The following is a 19,515-nucleotide window of genomic DNA, read 5'->3' as shown; positions in this document are numbered from 1 at the left end:
AGCTGTGGAACATTCAGGGGGGCTCATTGTATGTATCCCTTTTTTTTTTTTAGCTGGAGAGCCCTCATTATCCCCTCTGTGAACAGTTTGGCATTTTCCACACCTCAGTTAAGTGGCATGTGTGTAGTACCATTCTCAGTCAGTGGGACTGTGATTCATGTCCTCACACAGTACACTGAACCTGATGCATGACTTACATTATACTGTGTTGAAGAAGAGGAAGGGAAGAGAAGAGCACAGCTTTATTTCCATTTAATTTATAGTTCTACTCAAGCTTGAATTCCTTTTCTATTATGCCTAACCACTTCTTGTGTAGTCTACTGGAGGAGAGACACACAGACACACACACACACACACACACACACACACACACACACACACACACACACACACACACACACACACAGTGAGCTTGAAGCAGATGTCTGACATTAGCATAATGTTTTTGTGTTTTTGGAGGGACTGTGAGAAGGCTTAGGGAGTGTACAAAACAAAGGCTGCAACCACGATTGCCTGGAAGAACGTTAGAACTCAAAAACAAACAAGCAGCGATGCACCTGTGTCTCTTTGAGCTGTTGCTTAGAGAGGGGGGGAATAACGCATTCCTCCCCTCCCCATTCCTAACAGCTGAATAGGTACTGTGGAAATGTTTTTTCTATGAGTTAAGATAATACACCTCCAAATCAGCACTGAATAACATACCTGCTCAATCAGTCAGTTCCTTAAGGCACCAACACAGTTCTGGTGAAGGTCTGCTTTATGTTGCAGCTGGGTCGGTGCAGTTGCGTGTGTGACAGGCTCAGCAGTGAGCCATGGAGATGGACCCCAGGCCATGCAGGGATTTGCAGAGTATAATTGATAGAACAGAGTAATTTGAAAGTGCTGTAGCACCTGTTTCTGCCCCCGATATAATGTTTCAATACCTGACGAGTCCTTCCCTGCAAGATTCCGGTTTTGGCTAATGGGCGCAGTGACAGTTGTGATGTTCTGACGATCATACTTGCTGCAGTGTTTATCACTGTTTAATGCGATGCTAATGGTTCCCCCTGTAGTGATTGGGATTGAGCAGAGTGTCGGCAGCAGGGTAATTCAGGGTAATTCCACCTGGGCCTAGCTAATATGGCCGCTGTGCTACTGTACTTAACATCTCTCTCGCTCCCCCATTATCCTTTCTCCCCCAGGTGAGCTGTACCCAGGGGTTGCCAGTGTACCAGGCCAACCAGGTGTGTTGGGTGGCAGGATGCCTGGGGTGGAGAGTGGCTCAGGTGGTCTGGCTGATGACCAGGTGGTCCTGGAGGCCCTGTAGTGTTTCTGCAGCTCCTCAGAACAGACCTACGACCAGTTCCTGTCCTCCTTCACACACGGACTGACTCCAGGTCAGTCTCACAGGCAGTTCACACACCTAATTTGGGGGGGGCTTGGTTCTAACTTTCTAGGTCCTTTAAATTAAGTAAAGTTTGTGCTTTTAATGATGTAACTATTGGGCCAATAAAGGTATTTAAAAAAATAAAATAAAATGTATCTCTCTCTCTTTTTCTCTCTGTCGGTCTCCCTTGGTTTATTTCTGTTCCCTCCATCTATTTCAGTGTTTTCCCATTTTCCTAAACCAAATTAGTGGATTGTTTCAGGAGCAGGAAGGTTTACTTCAGATGTGTACATTGGAGCATGAACAGTGCTTAGGACCTCAGGCTATGCCAGCTATTGATTTAACCATGATTCTGATTAAAGGTTCTCTCTGCTGTAATCGATACTACACATCAGGAAGTTACACACTGAAACTGAAACTCTGGGATAGGATCCCATATTTGGTTTACAATTAATTCCACTGGTGATTATTTGGAAGAGTTGAGTGAGCACCAGATCATATAGCATCTGTAGGACTCTTAGAGGCACTCAGCGGTCCAAACACATTACTATATGTAACTATGTAACAACTGGAGCCATAGAGCAACAGGAGTAGAATGGCCAGGACCCCACAGAGCTGTTAGTGTGTGATGAGATCATAATGACAGTCATACTGCTTGAACAAAAAGCACAGTGCAGTGGTCATATACAGTATGAGTATCTGGCAGTGAGTATCTCTTTGTGACTGTGGTTTGGTTGCAGATGGAGCTGGGTGCTGGAGTGACTGTGGGCAGCTGTGGAAATGGAGACTGTCGTCCACCAGGCAGAACTCTCAAGGTTGATATTGTGGACTAAAGTCATGTTATTGTAATATCCCAACTGTATTTTAAATATGGGAATAGAATGTAAGATAGTGCATATTCTTTGAAAAATTGCTTGCAATTTGGTATGTATTATTAATTTTTTATCGCTGACACAGGTCACACACATGGACTCATGATGGTCACATATTATAAACGGCTATATACTTTGTCTCAACTATCGATCAAAATATAGCTTTATAACTTGTTTAGTACAGTAGTATACACAACATGAAAAGTAATAATCACTTTCTCTTGTTTTTTTATTTGAGAATTGTTGATTGAAGAGTAACTCTCCATTGTTCTCTGTGTATAGCTGGATAACTACCTGGATTTTGGGGACTTCAGTGAGGAGGAAGGAGATGTAACTGCTGACCCAGGTACAGCGTCTGGTTCTCTAGAACTGATTTCAGATCAGTGCATTGTAGAAGGTGGAAAATAACTTTCTTGGCACTGTATAATGGCATTCTTGTTTTCAAAAACTAAAACTGTTTAATTTCTTCTAAAGTCATCTAAGAGTGTGCATGGATCATCATTAACATTAATTTATCCTAATCTTTCCTGATTACGGTAGAATTAGAAAGTTAGCGCCTTGCCATGCAGTATTGATATGAGCCTTTGAGCCCACAATGCTATTTCACGGAGAATGGTTCCATTAATCGAAGCTTCTTTGACAGTAAATTACAGCGCTCCAGAGTTCTTACATTCTTTTCTCAAAGAAAGGAAAATCTCCAGTGAAAGTAGAATATATTCTTAATAATCCATGTAAAGAAGGAAACATGAAGCAGTTTGCCAGTAAGCCTCAGAAGACATTTAAGAGTTCACCTTGTAATAGGATTTAGTTAATGTCATGTGCATATTATTTATGTAATAAGGCTAGTCATGCCATTCGTTTGAAATACATTACCATCTATTACGCATTTTCAATACATGCAAATTGTGGCCCGACCCTATAATTAGTGTTAAGGGCAATGGCTCTCTGCTCTGAGGTTTAATGCTCTCTCTGTCCTCATTTAGCAACGAGGGATACATAGGCCTCGTTCAAACTACATCTCCATTCAACTGCTTTAGATACAGAGGATCAGGGCCCTAATGCCAACCCTGATGCTGAGCCCAACAGTAACAACCATACACCTCCACAACATACTGTGTGTGTGAGGGTGTTTACAATGGGGTTGCAGCCAGGCCTGGTGTGTGTCCTTCCTAACTGGATGGGGAAAGTGGATTGGTAATATAAGGAGAGGGTTGACTAAGGGTGTATCAGTGTCTCATGCCAAACGGTGTAAAAATCACTGGGTGGGTGTCATTGTCACCCTGGCTGCCTGTCCAAGGTGTTGATGCCCACAAACGTCTGACAGTGAACTCCCACCTTGATTAGCATGTACAAAATAATTATCAATGTGCTGTGTGTAAAAGCAGGTGGAGAGGAGGAGGGGAGTGTTGGGGAAGGCGGTTCTGCTGCGTCTTTCTGACACTGAGCACATCGTAATTGCCTTTACGGCAGGATCGATGACCGCTCAGCATCTGAATGAATCTGACTGTCAGGGGTGATGGCTGCGATGGCTTTTACACTTCTGCTGTGATGGATTTTAGTTGCGCCTGAGAACAGCATATGTAAGGTTTTGTTTAGTGTATTAGGATCCCCATTAGCTACTGCACATGCAGAAGCTACTCTTCCCAGGGTCCACATAAAACGTACTTATACATGACAAAGTACAGAACAGTTATAGACAAGAATGACATAAGATATTACATAAAATAAGTAATACATTCATTTTTGGTACACCCATCTAGTACTGGGTCGGACCCCCCTTTGCCTCCAGAACAGCCTGAATTCTTCGGGGAATGGATTCTACAAGGTATGGCGTTCAAACGTTGCTCAATTGGTATCAAGGGACCTAACGCGTGCCAGGAAAACATTCATCACACCACCGCCACAAGCCTGTACCGTTGACACCAGGCAGAATAGGGCCATGGACTCATGCTGCTTACGCCAAATCCTGACTCAACAGGAACCGGGATTCGTCGGACCAGGCAATGTTTTTCTACTCCTCAATTGTCCAGTGCTGGTGATCGCGTGCCCACTGGAATCGCATCTTCTGGTTTTTAGCTGATAGGTGTAGAACCCGGTGTGTTTGTTTGCTGCAATAGCCCATCCGTGATGAGGCCCGATGAGTTGTGCATTCCGAGATGCCGTTCTGCACACCACCGTTGTATTGCGCTGTTATTTGCATGTTTGTAGCCTGCCTGTTAACTTGTGCGATTCTTGTCACTCTCCTTCGACTCTCTCATCAACGAGCTGTTTTCGTCCACAGGACTGCCACTCACTGGATGTTTTTTGTTTGTCGCACCATTCTTGGTAAACCCTAGACACTGTCGCGCGTGAAATGCCCAGAAGGCCGGCCGTTTCTGAAATGCTGGTACTGGCGCGACTGGCACCGACGATCATACAACGCTCAAAGTCGCTTAGGTCACTAGTTTTGCCCATACTAACGTTCAATCGAACAGTAACTGAATGCCTCGATGCCTGTCTGTCTGCTTTATATAGGAAGCCACGGCCACGTGACTCACTGTCTGTAGGAACAAACTATTTTCGTGAACGGTGTGGTGTACCTAATAATATGTCCACTGAGTGTATATTGGAAAGACCAGGAGACAACAGAAAATACTATTTACACACTATTCATATATATTTTATATTTGAGATTCTTCAAAGTAGCCACACTTTGCCTTGATGACAGCTTTGCACACTCTTGGCATTCTCTCAACCAGCTTCATGAGGTAGTCACCTGGAATGCATTTCAATTAACAGGTGTGCCTTCTTAAAAGTTAATTTGTGTAATTTCTTTCCTTCTTAATGCGTTTGATCCAATCAGTTGTGTTATGACAAGGTATACAGAAAATAGCCCTATTTGGTAAAAGACCAAGTCCATATTATGGCAAGAACAACTCAAATAGGCAAAGAGAAACGACAGTCCATCATTACTTTAAGACATGAAGGTCAGTCAATCCGGAAAATTTCAAGAACTTTGAAAGTTTCTTCAAGTGCAGTCGCTATGATGAAACTGGCTCTCATGAGGACCGCCACAGGAATGGAAGACTCTGCTGCGGAGGATAAGTTAACTAGAGTTGACTGCACCTCAGATTGCATCCCAAATAAATGCTTCACAGATTTCAAGTAACAGACACATCTCAACATCAACTGTTCAGAGGAGACTGCGTGAATCAGGCCTTCATGGTCGAATTGCTGCAAAGAATCCACTACTAAAGGACACCAATAAGAAGAAGAGACTTGCTTGGGCCAAGTAACATGAGCAATGGAAATTAGACCGGTGGAAATCTGTCTTTTGGTCTGATGAGTCCAAATTTGAGATTTTTGGTTCCAACTGCCGTGTCTTTGTGAGACGCAGAGTAGGTGAACGGATGATCTCTGCATGTGTGGTTCCCACCGTGAAGTATAGAGGAGGAGGTGTGGGGTTCTTTGCTTGTGACACTGTCTGTGATTTATTTCGAATTCAAGGCACACTTAACCAGCATGGCTACCACCGCATTCTGCAGTGATATGCCATTCCATCTGGTTTGCGCTTAGTGGGACGATCATTTGTTTTTCAAAACACACCTCCAGGCTGTGTGAGGGCTATTTGACCAAGAAGGAGAGTGATGGAGTGCTGCATCAGACGAGCTGGCCTCCACAATCCCCCGACATCAACCGAATTGAGATGGTTTGGGATGAGTTGGACCACAGAGTGAAGGAAAAGCAGCCAACGAGTGCTTAGCATATGTGGGAACTCCTTCAAGACTGTTGGAAAAGCATTCCACATGAAGCTGGTTGAGAGAATGCCAAGAGTGTGCAAAGCTGTCATCAAGGCAAAGGGTGGCTACTTTGAAGAATCTAAAATCTAAAATATATTTTAATTTGTTTAACACTTTTTTGGTTACTACATGATTCCATATGTGTTATTTCATAGTTTTGATGTCTTCACTATTATTCTACAATGTAGAAAATAGGAAAAAAATAAAGAAAAACCCTTGAATGAGTAGGTGTTCTAAAACTTTTGACTGGTACTGTATGTCGGTTTGAAGTGTGTGCAAATATATTATACAAGTGGTTAGGCATTTTCAACATACACATGTTTCTTAAAAAGACTAGAAGAGAAGTAGTCAATTTCTCCTCAACCATGAAAGACTATCATGCATGCTGTTGATGTTAGTTCTGTGTGTGCAGTAAAGGGCAAGGCATGCTGCTTTGTTTTGAGCCAGCGTCAGCTTTGCTAGTTCTTTCTTTGCTACACCTGACCATATTATCGGACAGTAATCAAGATGGGACAAGATCAGAGCATGAACAACTAGTACAGTTGATCTTTGTGTCAAAAACGCAGAACATCTTTTTAAAACAGACATACCTCTCCCCATCTTCACAACAACTTTGTCAATATGACTTGACCACGATAACTGACCATCCAATGTTACTCCTAGGAGTTCAGCTTCTTCAACTTGTTCAATGGTCACACCCTTTACTCGCAACTCCGGCTGAGGTTTAGGTCTAAGAGAATGCTTTGAACCAAATACAATGCTTTTATGTATTTAAGACCCGTTTATTTTTTATTACCCATTCTGACACTGACTGAAGGTGTCTATCTCCAAGACATAACAACCCACCGTATCTGCGGCCTCCAGGGGATTTTTGTCTTTAGTTAAAACATCCTTAGAGAGTACATCCTAAGTCTCCCGAGTGGCGCAGTGGTCTAAGGCACTGCATCGCAGTGCTAGCTGTGCCACTAGAGATCCTGGTTCGAATCCAGGCTCTGTTGTAGCCGGCGCACAATTGGCCCAGCGTCATCCAGGGTAGGGGAGGGAATGGCCGGCAGGGATGTAGCTCAGTTGTTAGAGCATGGCGTTTGCAACGCCAGGGTTGTGGGTTCGATTCCCATGAGGGGCCAGTATGAAATTAAAAAAAATTAAATAATGTATGCACTCACTAACTGTAAGTCGCTCTGGATAAGAGCGTCTGCTAAATGACTAAAATGTAAATGTAAATGTACTTGTTTACATACACACTAATAATTCGATATTAAACAGATTTTGTCAGTAGCCCGAGTGTGGAAATAGTCATGTAAACACCTTACTCTGCTTATCTTAATCGGTGTAAGGTCAAAATCAAAGTAAGCATACACCGATTAAAACACCTGGTTTTCTGAGCAATCTTTCTAATTATTAGGACATCTTAAACAGCTTAATCGGCGTTCCAGAGGTGTATTTGATCTGCGCATGTGGCAGCACCGGTAGCACAAGCCTCCCTCTTATGCGTGAGTGACGTGAAATCGCAAAAACTAAAAGTATGCATCTTAGAAATAGTTGTCATATACAAACTTTATATGTCCGAACTCAATCGAATAGGCTTCGCAAAAATAACATGATCTCTGTGGTAGAATGTTTATTTTGATTGTCGATTTTCTGCATCAAAAGTCCCATCAGGTAGCCTGATTTCACATGTGCCCATGTAAACAGGATTATTAGGGAAATTGTTCATTTTGCAAAGCATGTAAATGTTTTAAACTATTATATTAATCTGACTATCCACAATAATAGTATTGTGTGCATGTATCCGTGCTCAATGTGTGACAATCTCATCTGCACATACTACACAAGGTGATGTCCCTTCACCCACTCATGCTTCGTCTTGCTTCCTCCTTATCCTCCCTTCTCGTCTCCCTCCACCTCCCCTCCCTTGCTCCGTCCTCCCATCCCAGTGTGACTTTCACAGTGAGAGTAATTAGCTGTTTAATTAGGATCAACACCGGCCCTGTGGCTGCCAAGCAAAGGAGAAGTGTCAATATTTAATGGTCTCTGCTCCTCTCTAATTGATTTAAATTCCCTTTTATGAACGCACGGGGACACATAATTTTATACCTACCCTCTCTTCGACAGTTGTCTAGGCCTTTTCAGTCTTATCGCTCTCCATCGCCCTGATGTTTTGGTCAGGGTCCTATTATCAGGAGTGTGTTTTGAGCCCTGCTATTTGAGGCTCCTCTCTCTCTCTCTCTCTCTCTCTGTGTTCTCTGTGTTCTCTGGATGTGGGTTACATTAGCTGGCTGACAGAGATGATTACAGCCGACCAAGGCCTTTTAATACAGATTAAATCTCCTCCACCCATTGATGTCTTTCATATGCCTGCCACCCAACCATCCCTCACCTGTTGCCTGTGACCCTTTCTCTCGTGCTGCTGTTGAGTCCTCCTGCTGCGTGCTGCACGATCTGTATTCTGGAGAAACTGTCAGAGGAAATATGGGTTCATAGTGTGGCTCTGCATTTTGATAGAGATCCGTTTCACTGCAGAGTTACAGCAGGCTTAGTGGGTCCTGTTTGGATTAGTGTTGTCACGATACCAGAATTTTGTTTGAGGGCCGAGTGTCTGCGGGTTTTCGCTCCACCCTTGTACTTGATTGATGAATTAAGGTCACGAATTAGTAAGGAACTCCCCTCACCTGGTTGTCTTAAAGGAAAAAACAAAAGCTGAATAGTATAATTAAGCAATAAGGCCTGAGGGGGTGTGGTGTATATGGCCAATATAACACGGCTAAGGGCTGTTTCCTAGCACGATGCAACGCGGAGTGCCTGGACACAGCCCTTAGCCGTGGTATATTGGCCATATATCACAAACCCCTGAGGTGACTTATTGCTATTATAAACTGTTTATGAACGTAATTAGAGCAGTAAATACCCATTGGATACGGTCTGATATACCATGGCTGTCAGCCAATCAGCATTCCGGGCTCGAACCACCCAGTTTATAATTGAACTTTTTGCCACCAGCTCCTGATATCAGGGCATAAAAACACAAGTCTGTGCACTGAATTAGCCTAGTGCGCATGTGCGCCCAGCAATATCCTGTCCCACGCTTGTTTTCCCCGGTTTTCCCTGGCTAAACTGGCTGGCTAGCTGAATGAACTATGCTAGTTTTCGTCCTCATTGCCAAACTTCATAAATACTGCACCCTCAACTTCAAAACTCCGTTGCTAGTTATACAATCATGTAACTAAGACATTCGCTGGAAATAAAATTATTTATTGTTTTGTTGAATAGTCATGACTGATTCGAGCCATCTGTCGTGTCGTAAGACAACGGTGGCGAAGGATATCATTGCTACTTAATGCAGATGCAAGTTCAGTTTTGAGATCCACCGTTATTGGCGTAGGGTTAGCTGGACGTTTCTGACTGGTCTTGGAACTGTGTCAATGGGCAGCCTCTCGACGCTTGACTCAATAGTATATTTAGTGATTTTGCCAACACAGCCAGATACAGTATGTACACAGTTTTGTACCCTTAACCTTTTTTAAACTATTTGTTGATTTAATCTGACTTTATTAGTATAATGAGTAATCCAGGAATGTCACAAGTTAATTGACTCAAGAAAATAGCAACTCTACAGAGCGCCAATGGCTACAATGAATGGCTAAATGGGTCCACAGGGCTCCTCCTCCTCACCACTCTATAGATAATCTTTGGGAGAGACGGGAGAGAGAGACTGAATAAGTGAATGAATAAAGTTTTTGGTGGCAATCAGCTTTGAAATCAGCATATTTTGCCTTCTGGTTTGCATACACACAAAGTACAAGGGTAGTGAATGGATGTTAGCTTTAGCTGTCATCTAGCATGGAAAGTTACCGGTAGCTTCCAGCTTTGTAAGCTATCTTCTTGCAATGTAAAGTGTTCTAGCCTTTATGGACATTGTTTTGCGAACAGTAATTAACAGTTTCAACATTTCTACATGCCGTGTTGCATTATTCAAGTGTGTTATGAGTAAGTGGAGCAGGCACAGTGCGTGCTATAATAAGGGGTCGGCTGCGCAGATAGACAGGCGTGATCCCTGAGACACATTTCACAGAAGTACCGAAAGTAAAAAAAAGATATAGTACCAAACCGTTTTTCATGTTCTAGTATCAGAAACGTACTGACGTTTTGATATACCGTACGACACTAGTTTGGATGTGTCTTACAGGAGGAGCAGAAAGACAGATTCTCCTGGAGCGTGTTCTGTTGAGAGAAAATGTTTTGAAATGGAGTGAAGCATGTAGGTGCTAAATTAAAGGAAAACTCCACACAAAATGACAATCTTTTCATTAGTCCACTGTTGATACAGTCCCAAAAGGGTTTGCATGTCAGCAGTCAAGTTTTCAAGATATTGGACTTTCAAGAAGCAAAGTGACACTTGCCCCAAAAAATTATCATATGATGCAAAATGCATCATCATGATGTGTCAAGTGACACTTTGGTTCTTGAGTGTCTAATATCTTGAAAACCTGACTGCTGACATGCAAACCATTTTGGGACTGTATCCAGACTTGGTGCATCGGTACCGCTTGCCGTGCGGCAGCAGAGAGAACAGTCTATGACTTGGGTGGCTAGTTTCTTTTACAATTTTTAGGGCCTTCCTCTGATACCGCCTGGTATAGAGGTCCAGGATGGCAGGGAGCTTGGCCTCAGTGATGTACCCTCTGTAGCGTCTTGTCCAGATGGGACAGTGTGGAATGCAATAGAGATTGCGTCATCTGTGGATCTGTTGGGACGGTATGCGAATTGGAGTGGGTCCAGGTTGTCTGATGTGAGCCATGACCAGCCTTTCAAAGCATTTCATGGTTACAGTGAGTGCATTTAGACAAGTTACCTTGGTGCTTTTTGGGCACAGGGACTATGGTGCTCTGCTTTAATCATGTAGGTATTACAGACTGGGTCAGGGAGAGGTTGAAAATGTCAGTGAAGACACTTGTCAGCTGGTCAGCGCATGCTCTGAGTACACGACCTGGTAATCCCTCTGGCCCTGCGGCCTTGTGAATGTTAACCTGTTTAAAGGTCTTACTCACATTGGCTACGGAGAGCGTGATCACACAGTCGTCTGGAACTGCTGGTGCTCTCATGCATGTTTCAGTGTTGCTAGCCTCGAAGCGAGCATAGAAGGTATTTTGTTATTCTGGTAGGCTTGCGTCACTAGCCACTGGGCTTTGCAGGAGTTGTATTAGGTTACAGCGTGTAGTGTTTACTGAGGTGAGAACATGAGGAGGTAAAATCATTACTCGTAAAATGATAATTTCTATGCATGATTTCCTAGTGATACAATTCAATTGTGGTGATGAGCAGCCCTTTCCAACCTACTGGAGTCTGATTTTAATTGAACAACGAGTTGCTTCTCATTTTCTGTAATTTGATTGTTACACTTCTGAATTGTGTTTGATGATGGCACAGAACAAAGCCATTGCGATAATCATTTGCATAATGCTGTCCTTACTCTGATCTTCTGGAAATAATACAATGGCTTACCTCTTCAGGAGACAGACTGACTGAATCACAGTTAACTACAATTAACTCACTTTTCAAGGAGTGCCACTTGAAAAGGCCGGCTTCGCTGAGTGAAAACTTAATGGTCAGTTCAGTCTCACTATGTGAATCCTATTCAAGCCACACTGTGCATACCATCAAAGAGGGGTCCTAATCCTGTGTGAGGTTCTCTCCTTCCGTTTCAAGTGACTGAGGAAGGACAGCTAGAAGCAGAAAGAAGACACTGTTGAGTCCTCATCCTGTTTGTCTTCTCTCCTCTTCTCTCAGATGGTGGGGTTCGGGTCCTACCAGGGGAGGTGGAGGAGGACCTCCCTGCCTACCTGCCCTCCTTCTGTCACCTGACCCAGCTGGACCTGACCTCCACAGCCAGGAGGACGGGGACACGGCCGGGGACACGGGGAATGCAGCAGGACACGCCACCACATGGACAGGTACGAGGAAGGACAGTCACTAAGCTATGACATAAAGACACTAAGATGAAGATTACATTTACCCATCCCAGGAACAGCTTAGTTGACTCCGCAATTAGTTGACCAGGAAAATGGGACTTGCAGTTTGTACATTTTGTTAGAGAGTTATGTTAAGCAGTCATAAGTGTGGTTATTTCAACCACAGTCCTTCTGTGCTGGCGTCATGCGAGAGGGGTCTGTCTATATACAGTGTAGGGAACTTAATTTGTGTCTTTGACTTTTCACAGAGTGACAGTGAAGAGGTTTTGCCTTTCAACCTGGATGAGAACTTTGACTACGACAATGTTGTGCTGTCTAGGAAACATCTCCTACCACAGTCCAACGCTGGTGTATGACCTCTGTGCAGGGACCACTGTCTGGGAGATCCTTATGTCATACCACATAAAATTACCCAACTTACCATCTAACTGGAGTAATACACCACTCCTGAAAACAGCGTCCTTCCTGTCATTCCTGCTACTAAGTGGAACATTAGAACAGAGCAACACCAAATGGCACAGTTTATCCAAATTCTCTCCTCAGGGAATCAGGAATAATCACACTGTTTTGGACCTGAGGGCTGTGAGACTGGTCACTGATGAACGACGACACACAGGAACATAGAGGCTTGGCCCACCAGGGATCACACAGCAGAAATGCTGTGTATTTGGGTTTATGTGTGTAAGAGTTCATTTGTGTGTATGTGCGTACGCGTGAGTGAGTGTGTGCGTGTGTGTGTGTGTGCTCGTACCCCACTGGGTAAACACCCTGTACTGTAATTAATTCCCTGTAAGTACAGCCTGTGTCTCACTGTGCCTTTCCATTGGAACAAAGAGCTCTGGGAGACGCACTGAGCAGGCTTCAGACCTGAAAGCACACGCCAAATATTTCCCCCTATGTCAGTGGTTCCTTTGTGATTTGACATGTAAAGTATTTGTGTGTGTGTGTGTGTGTAAGAGAGATAGTTAGTGTGCATGCAAGAGAGTGAGAAAGTTTGACAGGGGTTGGGAAGAGTCCATACTGCAGAAAAGCAGAATACATCTTCCAGTGCAACTGTTGGTTTACTTTAAAACATTAAGAAGAATGTGTGCAGCGCGACGCGTGCAGCCTACTCCGTCTGAACGCAATGCATATTTAATGGCTGTTCCTGTCACCTCACATTTAATTGGTGGGTGGCAGGGTTGGAACAAGCCTAAAGAGGACAAGACCTTTTCACAGTTATGTGTTAAAAGTTAAAGAGCAGACACATTTGAAAAGCTAACATTCAATGGAACACGGTTCCTTGAGTTGTATGGGTGAGCTGACATTTACATTGCCTTCAGAAAGTATTCACACCCCTTTAGAGTGGCCAGAAAAAAGCCATTGCTTAAAGAAGAAAATAAGCAAACACGTTTGGTGTTCGCCAAAAGGCATGTGGGAGACTCCCCAAACATATGGAAGAAGGTACTCTGGTCAGATGAGACTAAAATTGAGTGTTTTGGCCATCAAGGAAAACGCTATGTCTGGCGCAAACCCAACACCTCTCATCACCCCGAGAACACCATCCCCACAGTGAAGCATGGTGGTGGCAGCATCATGCTGTGGGGATGTTTTTCATCGGTAGGAACTGGGAAACTGGTCAAAATTGAAGGAATGATGGATGGCGCTAAATACAGGGAAATTCTTGAGGGAAACCTGTTTCAGTCTTCCAGAGATTTGAGACTGGGACAGATGTTCACCTTCCAGCAGGACAATGACCCTAAGCATACTGCTAAAGCAACACTAGAGTGGTTTAAGGGGAAACATTTAAATGTCTTGGAATGGCCTAGTCAAAGCCCAGACCTCAATCCAATTGAGAATCTGTGGTATGACTTAAAGATTGCTATACAACAGCGGGACCCATCCAACTTGAAGGAGCTGGAGCAGTTTTACCTTGAAGAATGGGCAAACATCCCAGTGGCTAGATGTGCCAAGCTTATAGAGACATACCCCAAGAGACTTGCAGCTGTAACTGCTGCAAAAGGTGGCTCTACAAAGTATTGACTTTGGGGGTGTGAATAGTTATGCATGCTCAAGTTTTCTGTTTTTTTGTCTTATTTCTTGTTTGTTTCACAAAGTAGTAGGCATGTTGTGTAAATCAATTGATACAACCCCCCCCAAAATCAATTTTAATTCCAGGTTGTAAGGCAACACAATAGGAATCATGCCAAGGGGGGTGAATACTTTTGCAAGCAACTGTATGTTTTGGGCAAATCCAATACTACACATTACTGAGTACCACTGCATGTTTTCAATTATAGTGGTGGCTGCATCATGTTATGGGTATGCTTGTAATCATTAAGGACTGGGGAGTTTTCCAGGATAAAAAAGAAATGGAATTGAGCTAAGCACAGTCAAAGTATTATAGGAAAACCTGTTTCAGTCTGCTTTCCACCAGACACTGGGAGATTAATTCACCTTTTCAGCAGGAGAATGACCTAAAACACAAGGCCAAATCTACACTGGAGTTTCTTACCAAGAAGACAGTGAATGTGGCCGAGTTACAGTTTTGATTTAAATCTACTTGGAAATCTATGGCAAAACCTGAAAATGGTTGTCTAGCATTGATCAACAACCAATTTGACAGAGCTTGAATAATTTTGAAAATAATAAATGGTCAAATGCTGCACAAACCAGGTGTGGAAAGCTCTTAAGAGACTTACCCAGAAAGACTCACAGCTGTAATTTCTGCCAAATGTGCTTCTCCACAGTATTGACCCAGGGGTGTGAATACTTATGTAAATTAGATTTCTGTATTTAATTTTCAATACTTTGTCATTATGGGGAGAGAAGATGGGTGAAAAAAAGTATCTATTTAATCAATTTTAAATTCAGGCTGTAACACAACAAAATGTGGAATAAGTCAAGGAGTATGAATACTTTCTGAAAGCACAGTATGTACTATGTATGATGCTCCAATGTATTTTTCTCTTCTCTGTGAAAGCTGATACTATGTGGTAGTTCTATAGGTGTATACATCATTGACTGTAGTAATGTATTATTATTGTTTAGTAAAGTCTGTACCATATTGTGTTTATGTATTATTGCTTACAGGATCATAGCAAAGATCATCTAGGAAAGCAGATGAGTATTTAATTTTGCATTGGGAACTTTCAGTTTGTGTCCCTTAGCTGAGTGTGTTTATGGTTAAACATCTCATGCTACTCCTGTGCCTTAGCAGATGGAGCAGGCTCCCCTCCCCAGGTGCTCTTGTTGTCTGTGGTACTGTGTGTGTGTGTGTTATGGGGGCCGTGACCACTGCCCTTCGGTTGGTGCTACCCCACCAGAAGCCAGGAATGGGGAGGGAGATAAGGAGGGCAACCCCCCTCCTCGCCCCCGCAGGCAGCCTCACCCAGCCTCCCACAGCTGCAGCGTTAGTGGGCCACCAACGGCAGGTAACCCCCAGGTGAGGAGGCTGAGAAGAAGAGGAGAAGAGAACACAAAGAAGAGCACTGCAGAGAAGAAATGGTAGAGACTAGTATCTCAACTCCTCCAGCTTGGTACATTACTGTGAGACCTGGGTTCAAATACTATTTGAAATAATTTAAAATTACTTTAGCTGGGCTTAATTGAGCCTGCCTGGCGCAATGGAACCAAAAGAATAGTCTTAAACCCCACTAATCTGGCGCTCCAGGCAAGCTAAAGCAAACGCTTGAAGAATTTGAAATATTTAAATTAATATTTGAACCCAGGTCTGTTACCCTATGACCAAGTATCAGTGGCATTTAGTGTGTGTGCAGAGTGGTTAATTGGTATGTTTGTGTGTGCGGTCTACTAACTTAGTAGAAATGCAGAGCAGACATTAAATCAGAAAAACAGCCTTCCCTTCACATTATTAGCTCTCAGCATTAGACCAGTCCTACATCATTAGCTCTTGTCCTGGGTCAGTTCTGCTCTCTTGCAGCTAAGAGGGGTGGAATTTATTACCAAGCTTCATTATGATTTAATAAACACTGTTCTTTAGTCTGTTTATTTATTGATGTGATCATTTTAATGATTCCCAAGATAGTGTGTGTGATTTAATAAGATGACAGACACGCTATCGCTCCGGAGGGAATTATTTCCTTTTCAAGAATGATCTTTGGAAGTAGATGCCATATGAAGCTTTAAAAACACCAGACTGGTTTGTAGACTATAGACAGAAAGAGGCTGAGACAAGGAGAAACCCAGCCAGGCATCATTGAATATTCATATAATATGTACTGTACATGCTGAGGAAGTTTTCTCCTGGCCCATTTAAAACCGAAGTAACAAAACACCCTGATATATATTAATATTTTATTATTTTGCCCTTGCCTAATAAGTCTAAATCATGCTTCTTTGCAGTATAATAATTTAGGTTGGTTTGCTTAGTGTTGGGGGTAAGGAAGGAGGGATGGAGGGAGGGAAGGAAGGAGGGGGGGAAGGAATGAGGGAGGGAGGGTGTTTCTCTCTTCCTGAGGGTGTCACTGTTGCCCCATATGTGGCACCTCGACGGTGGTGTGTAACACAGGGCTCTAATTGCACTGATCAGCTCCACACTGGTGAGTCAGGCCACTGTCTGTCTGTACTGGAGACACACACACACAGAGGTATGCACACAGACAAGTGTGTGCACATACAGGTAGACACACCGTTACATAGGTTGAATGTTGATCGTCATGGCAACAATCAAGCTTCACCCAATTAACCAATCTGCATAAAAATGTTAATACAGGTTTGATGAGAACAAAACACAGAGGATGTAATTCTGCAATCTGAAGGTCATGCACTCTCCACTTTAGCAATTATTTTAACAAGACGCCCTCCATGAAACAACTTCTATTTTCTAGGAACGGCATTGTTTCACTAATGGCTTCCTTCCTTCCTTCCGGTCCTTGCGCCACTGGTCTATGATGGATTCCACAGGGGAGCTGGAGATTAATAGACTCATGTGGCTCTGATTTATGCTCACATCCCTTTACTCACGTTCACATTTGCATCATGTGTTAACAGTATCTCTGTGTTATTTGATTCCATTCTCCTCAGCGCTCTTCCCTCTACACATGTTTATAGGGCTGTGGCCAGAGAGCTAAAGCTGTGTTGATTTACGCAGGTATGAAATGATGCTTCAATAAAAACGTATGATAATAAAGCATCGTGCCAGAAGGGGAGAGGGAGGAGATGAGAGAGGGAGAAAGAGGAATAGAAAGGTGGGATGGAGCGAGGACTGTTGATCTCTGGAGCACTATTTATGTATTCCCCTCCATTCCCCTGTGGCAGGCAGGCAGACAGTCAACTTGCCAGAACCCAGGGTGGGAGCACCAATCCAGGCTAGCCTGGGACACCAGAGGGGCCCTGCTCTGGATGACGCTGGATGTTGTGGTGGATCAGTGGGATTGAGAAGGACAAACAGGCAGTGCTGTAGGTGCCTGCAGAGGAGAAGTCCCAATTTGGCTCCACTCCTTGGCTGTGCTCCTTCCCTCCTGAGCCCTGATGGAGATGAGGGAGGGTCTGTGATGAGGTGGTGTTGAAGGAGTCAGGCGCAGGAGGGTAAATCACAGAATAACAGGCTTTAATCCGCAAAAATACAGGGTTACGCAGAAATGCGTCAAACACACTCCAGAGAACAAAACAGGTGCACTGGAAAATACAAGGCACACGGGAAAATACTCCCGTCGAACAAAATACACGAGCTCCACCGAGCTTCACTAACCTTCACAATAAACAATCACCCACAAGGACAAGGGGGCAGAAGGAACACTTATACACAGACTAATTAGGGGATTAGAACCAGGTGTGTGTGATAATGAGACAAGACAATTGTGATGATGATTGGCACGGCAGTGGTTAGTACTCTGGTGACGACGAACGCTGAAGCCTGCCCGAACAAGGAGGGGAGGAAGCCTCGGCCGAAGTCGTGACAGGGTTCTCATGTTGCTGCTAGATGGAAAGTCATGAGGTAGAGGTTACGGATACTACATAGTAAACGTTAATGGCTTTCTATAGGATGTTTTCCTATTCCTCATTGTGTACAAGGACAGCGTCAATGTCCTTCTACCCGTTTTGAAACAATGACGTTAACAAATAGTGACCTTCTTCTTCGTTCTCTTTGTTCGGTCTAAGGTCTCTACCTTTCACATTTACTCCACATCCGTTACATCTCAAATTAAATCAAACTCCCTTTCCATGGCCTCAGTCTCCGCCCTGGAAAGGGAGTAAATTCGACTATTCGGGGGGTGTTGTCCCTCCAGCAGGTCAATGGCGCAGTCCCAGGGCCTGTGAGGAGGGAAACACATAGCCCTTGATGAAGAGAAGACATCGGAGAGATCTGCATACTCACATTGAATGTTGGGCTGGAGGGCGGACTCTGGACTCTCCACTGACGTGGAACAACAAACCACCGGCAGGCAGGTCTTCCGGTATGAGTTGGACCAGGCTGTGATCCTCTTGGTGATCCAATTGATGGTGGGGTTGTGTAGTCTGAGCCAGGGCAATCCCAAGACGATCCGGTGAAGGGGTGATGTGAAGATGTGGAGTGACAGCTCCTCGTGGTGCTCCGGTAGTGTGGGAAAGATGATGGTGATGGGGAGCCTCTGCCGAAGTCGTGACAGTACCCCCCGACGCGCAGCTCCAGCAGTGCGCCGACCCCGGCCTCTGGGATGGCCAGGAGGACGCGGAGCAGGGCGAGCCAGATGGCAACGGTGGAAATCCCGCAACAGGGAGGGATCGAGGATATCCCTCACCGGGACCCAGCACCGTTCCTCCGAACCGTACCCCTCCCACTCCACGAGGTACTGAAGGCCCTCCACCCGACGCCTCAAATCCAGGATGGCACGGACAGAGTACGCCGGGGCCCCCTCGATGTCCAGAGGAGGTGGAGGAACCTCCCGCACCTCAGACTCCTCTTCGGACCCGGAATGTATGACAGTGTAAAATCAAACCGGGTGAAGAATAGGGCCCACCTGGCCTGGCGAGGATTCAGCCTCCTCGCTGCCCGGATGTACAGTGGTCCGTCCAGACGAGGAAAGGGTGTTTCGCCCCTTCGAGCCAATGCCTCCTTTGAGCCAATGCCTCCTCAAGGCTCGGACAGCAGCCAACAGCTCCCAATCACCAACGTCGTAGTTTTGCTCCGCCGGGCTGAGCTTCTTAGAGAAGAAGGCACAGGGGCGGAGCTTGGGTGGCGTACCCGAGCGTTGAGACAGGACAGCTCCTATCCCAACCTCGGATGCATTCCACCTCCACTACGAATGGTAGTGATGAATCGGGGTGGGCCAGTACTGGGGCTGAGGTGAAGAGACCCCGCAGTTTGCTGAAGGCCAGGTCAGCCTCAGCAGACCAGCAGAGCCGGGACGGCCCACCCTTCAACAGGGAGGTAATGGGAGCTGCGACCTTGCCAAAGCCCTGTATAAACCTCCGATAGTAGTTGGCAAAGCCAAGGAAGCGCTGCACCTCCTTAACCGTGGTTGGAGTCGGCCAATTACGCACGGCTGAAATGCGATCTCCCTCCATCTCCACACCTGAGGTGGAAATGCGGTATCCAAGGAAGGAGG

The 19,515-nt window shown here is 44.6% G+C and overlaps 1 protein-coding gene across 1 annotated transcript; it reads left to right on the top strand.

Annotated features, from left to right (window-relative positions):
- Positions 1-51: 51 nt before the first annotated feature.
- Positions 52-13,369, top strand: LOC121532208 (intraflagellar transport associated protein). Its single transcript, XM_045205101.1, is given in 7 exon segments — positions 52-107; positions 1,182-1,376; positions 1,616-1,653; positions 2,107-2,181; positions 2,521-2,584; positions 11,805-11,968; positions 12,235-13,369. Coding segments are annotated over 6 exon segments (585 nt in total). The 5' UTR covers positions 52-107; positions 1,182-1,240; the 3' UTR covers positions 12,343-13,369.
- The last annotated feature ends 6,146 nt before the right edge of the window (positions 13,370-19,515 follow it).

This window comes from Coregonus clupeaformis, chromosome 19, assembly GCF_020615455.1.
Source record: "Coregonus clupeaformis isolate EN_2021a chromosome 19, ASM2061545v1, whole genome shotgun sequence".
Taxonomy (NCBI): Eukaryota; Metazoa; Chordata; class Actinopteri; order Salmoniformes; family Salmonidae; genus Coregonus; species Coregonus clupeaformis.
Note: the sequence above shows the minus strand (reverse complement) of the source record. Positions and strands in the feature narration are given on the sequence as shown.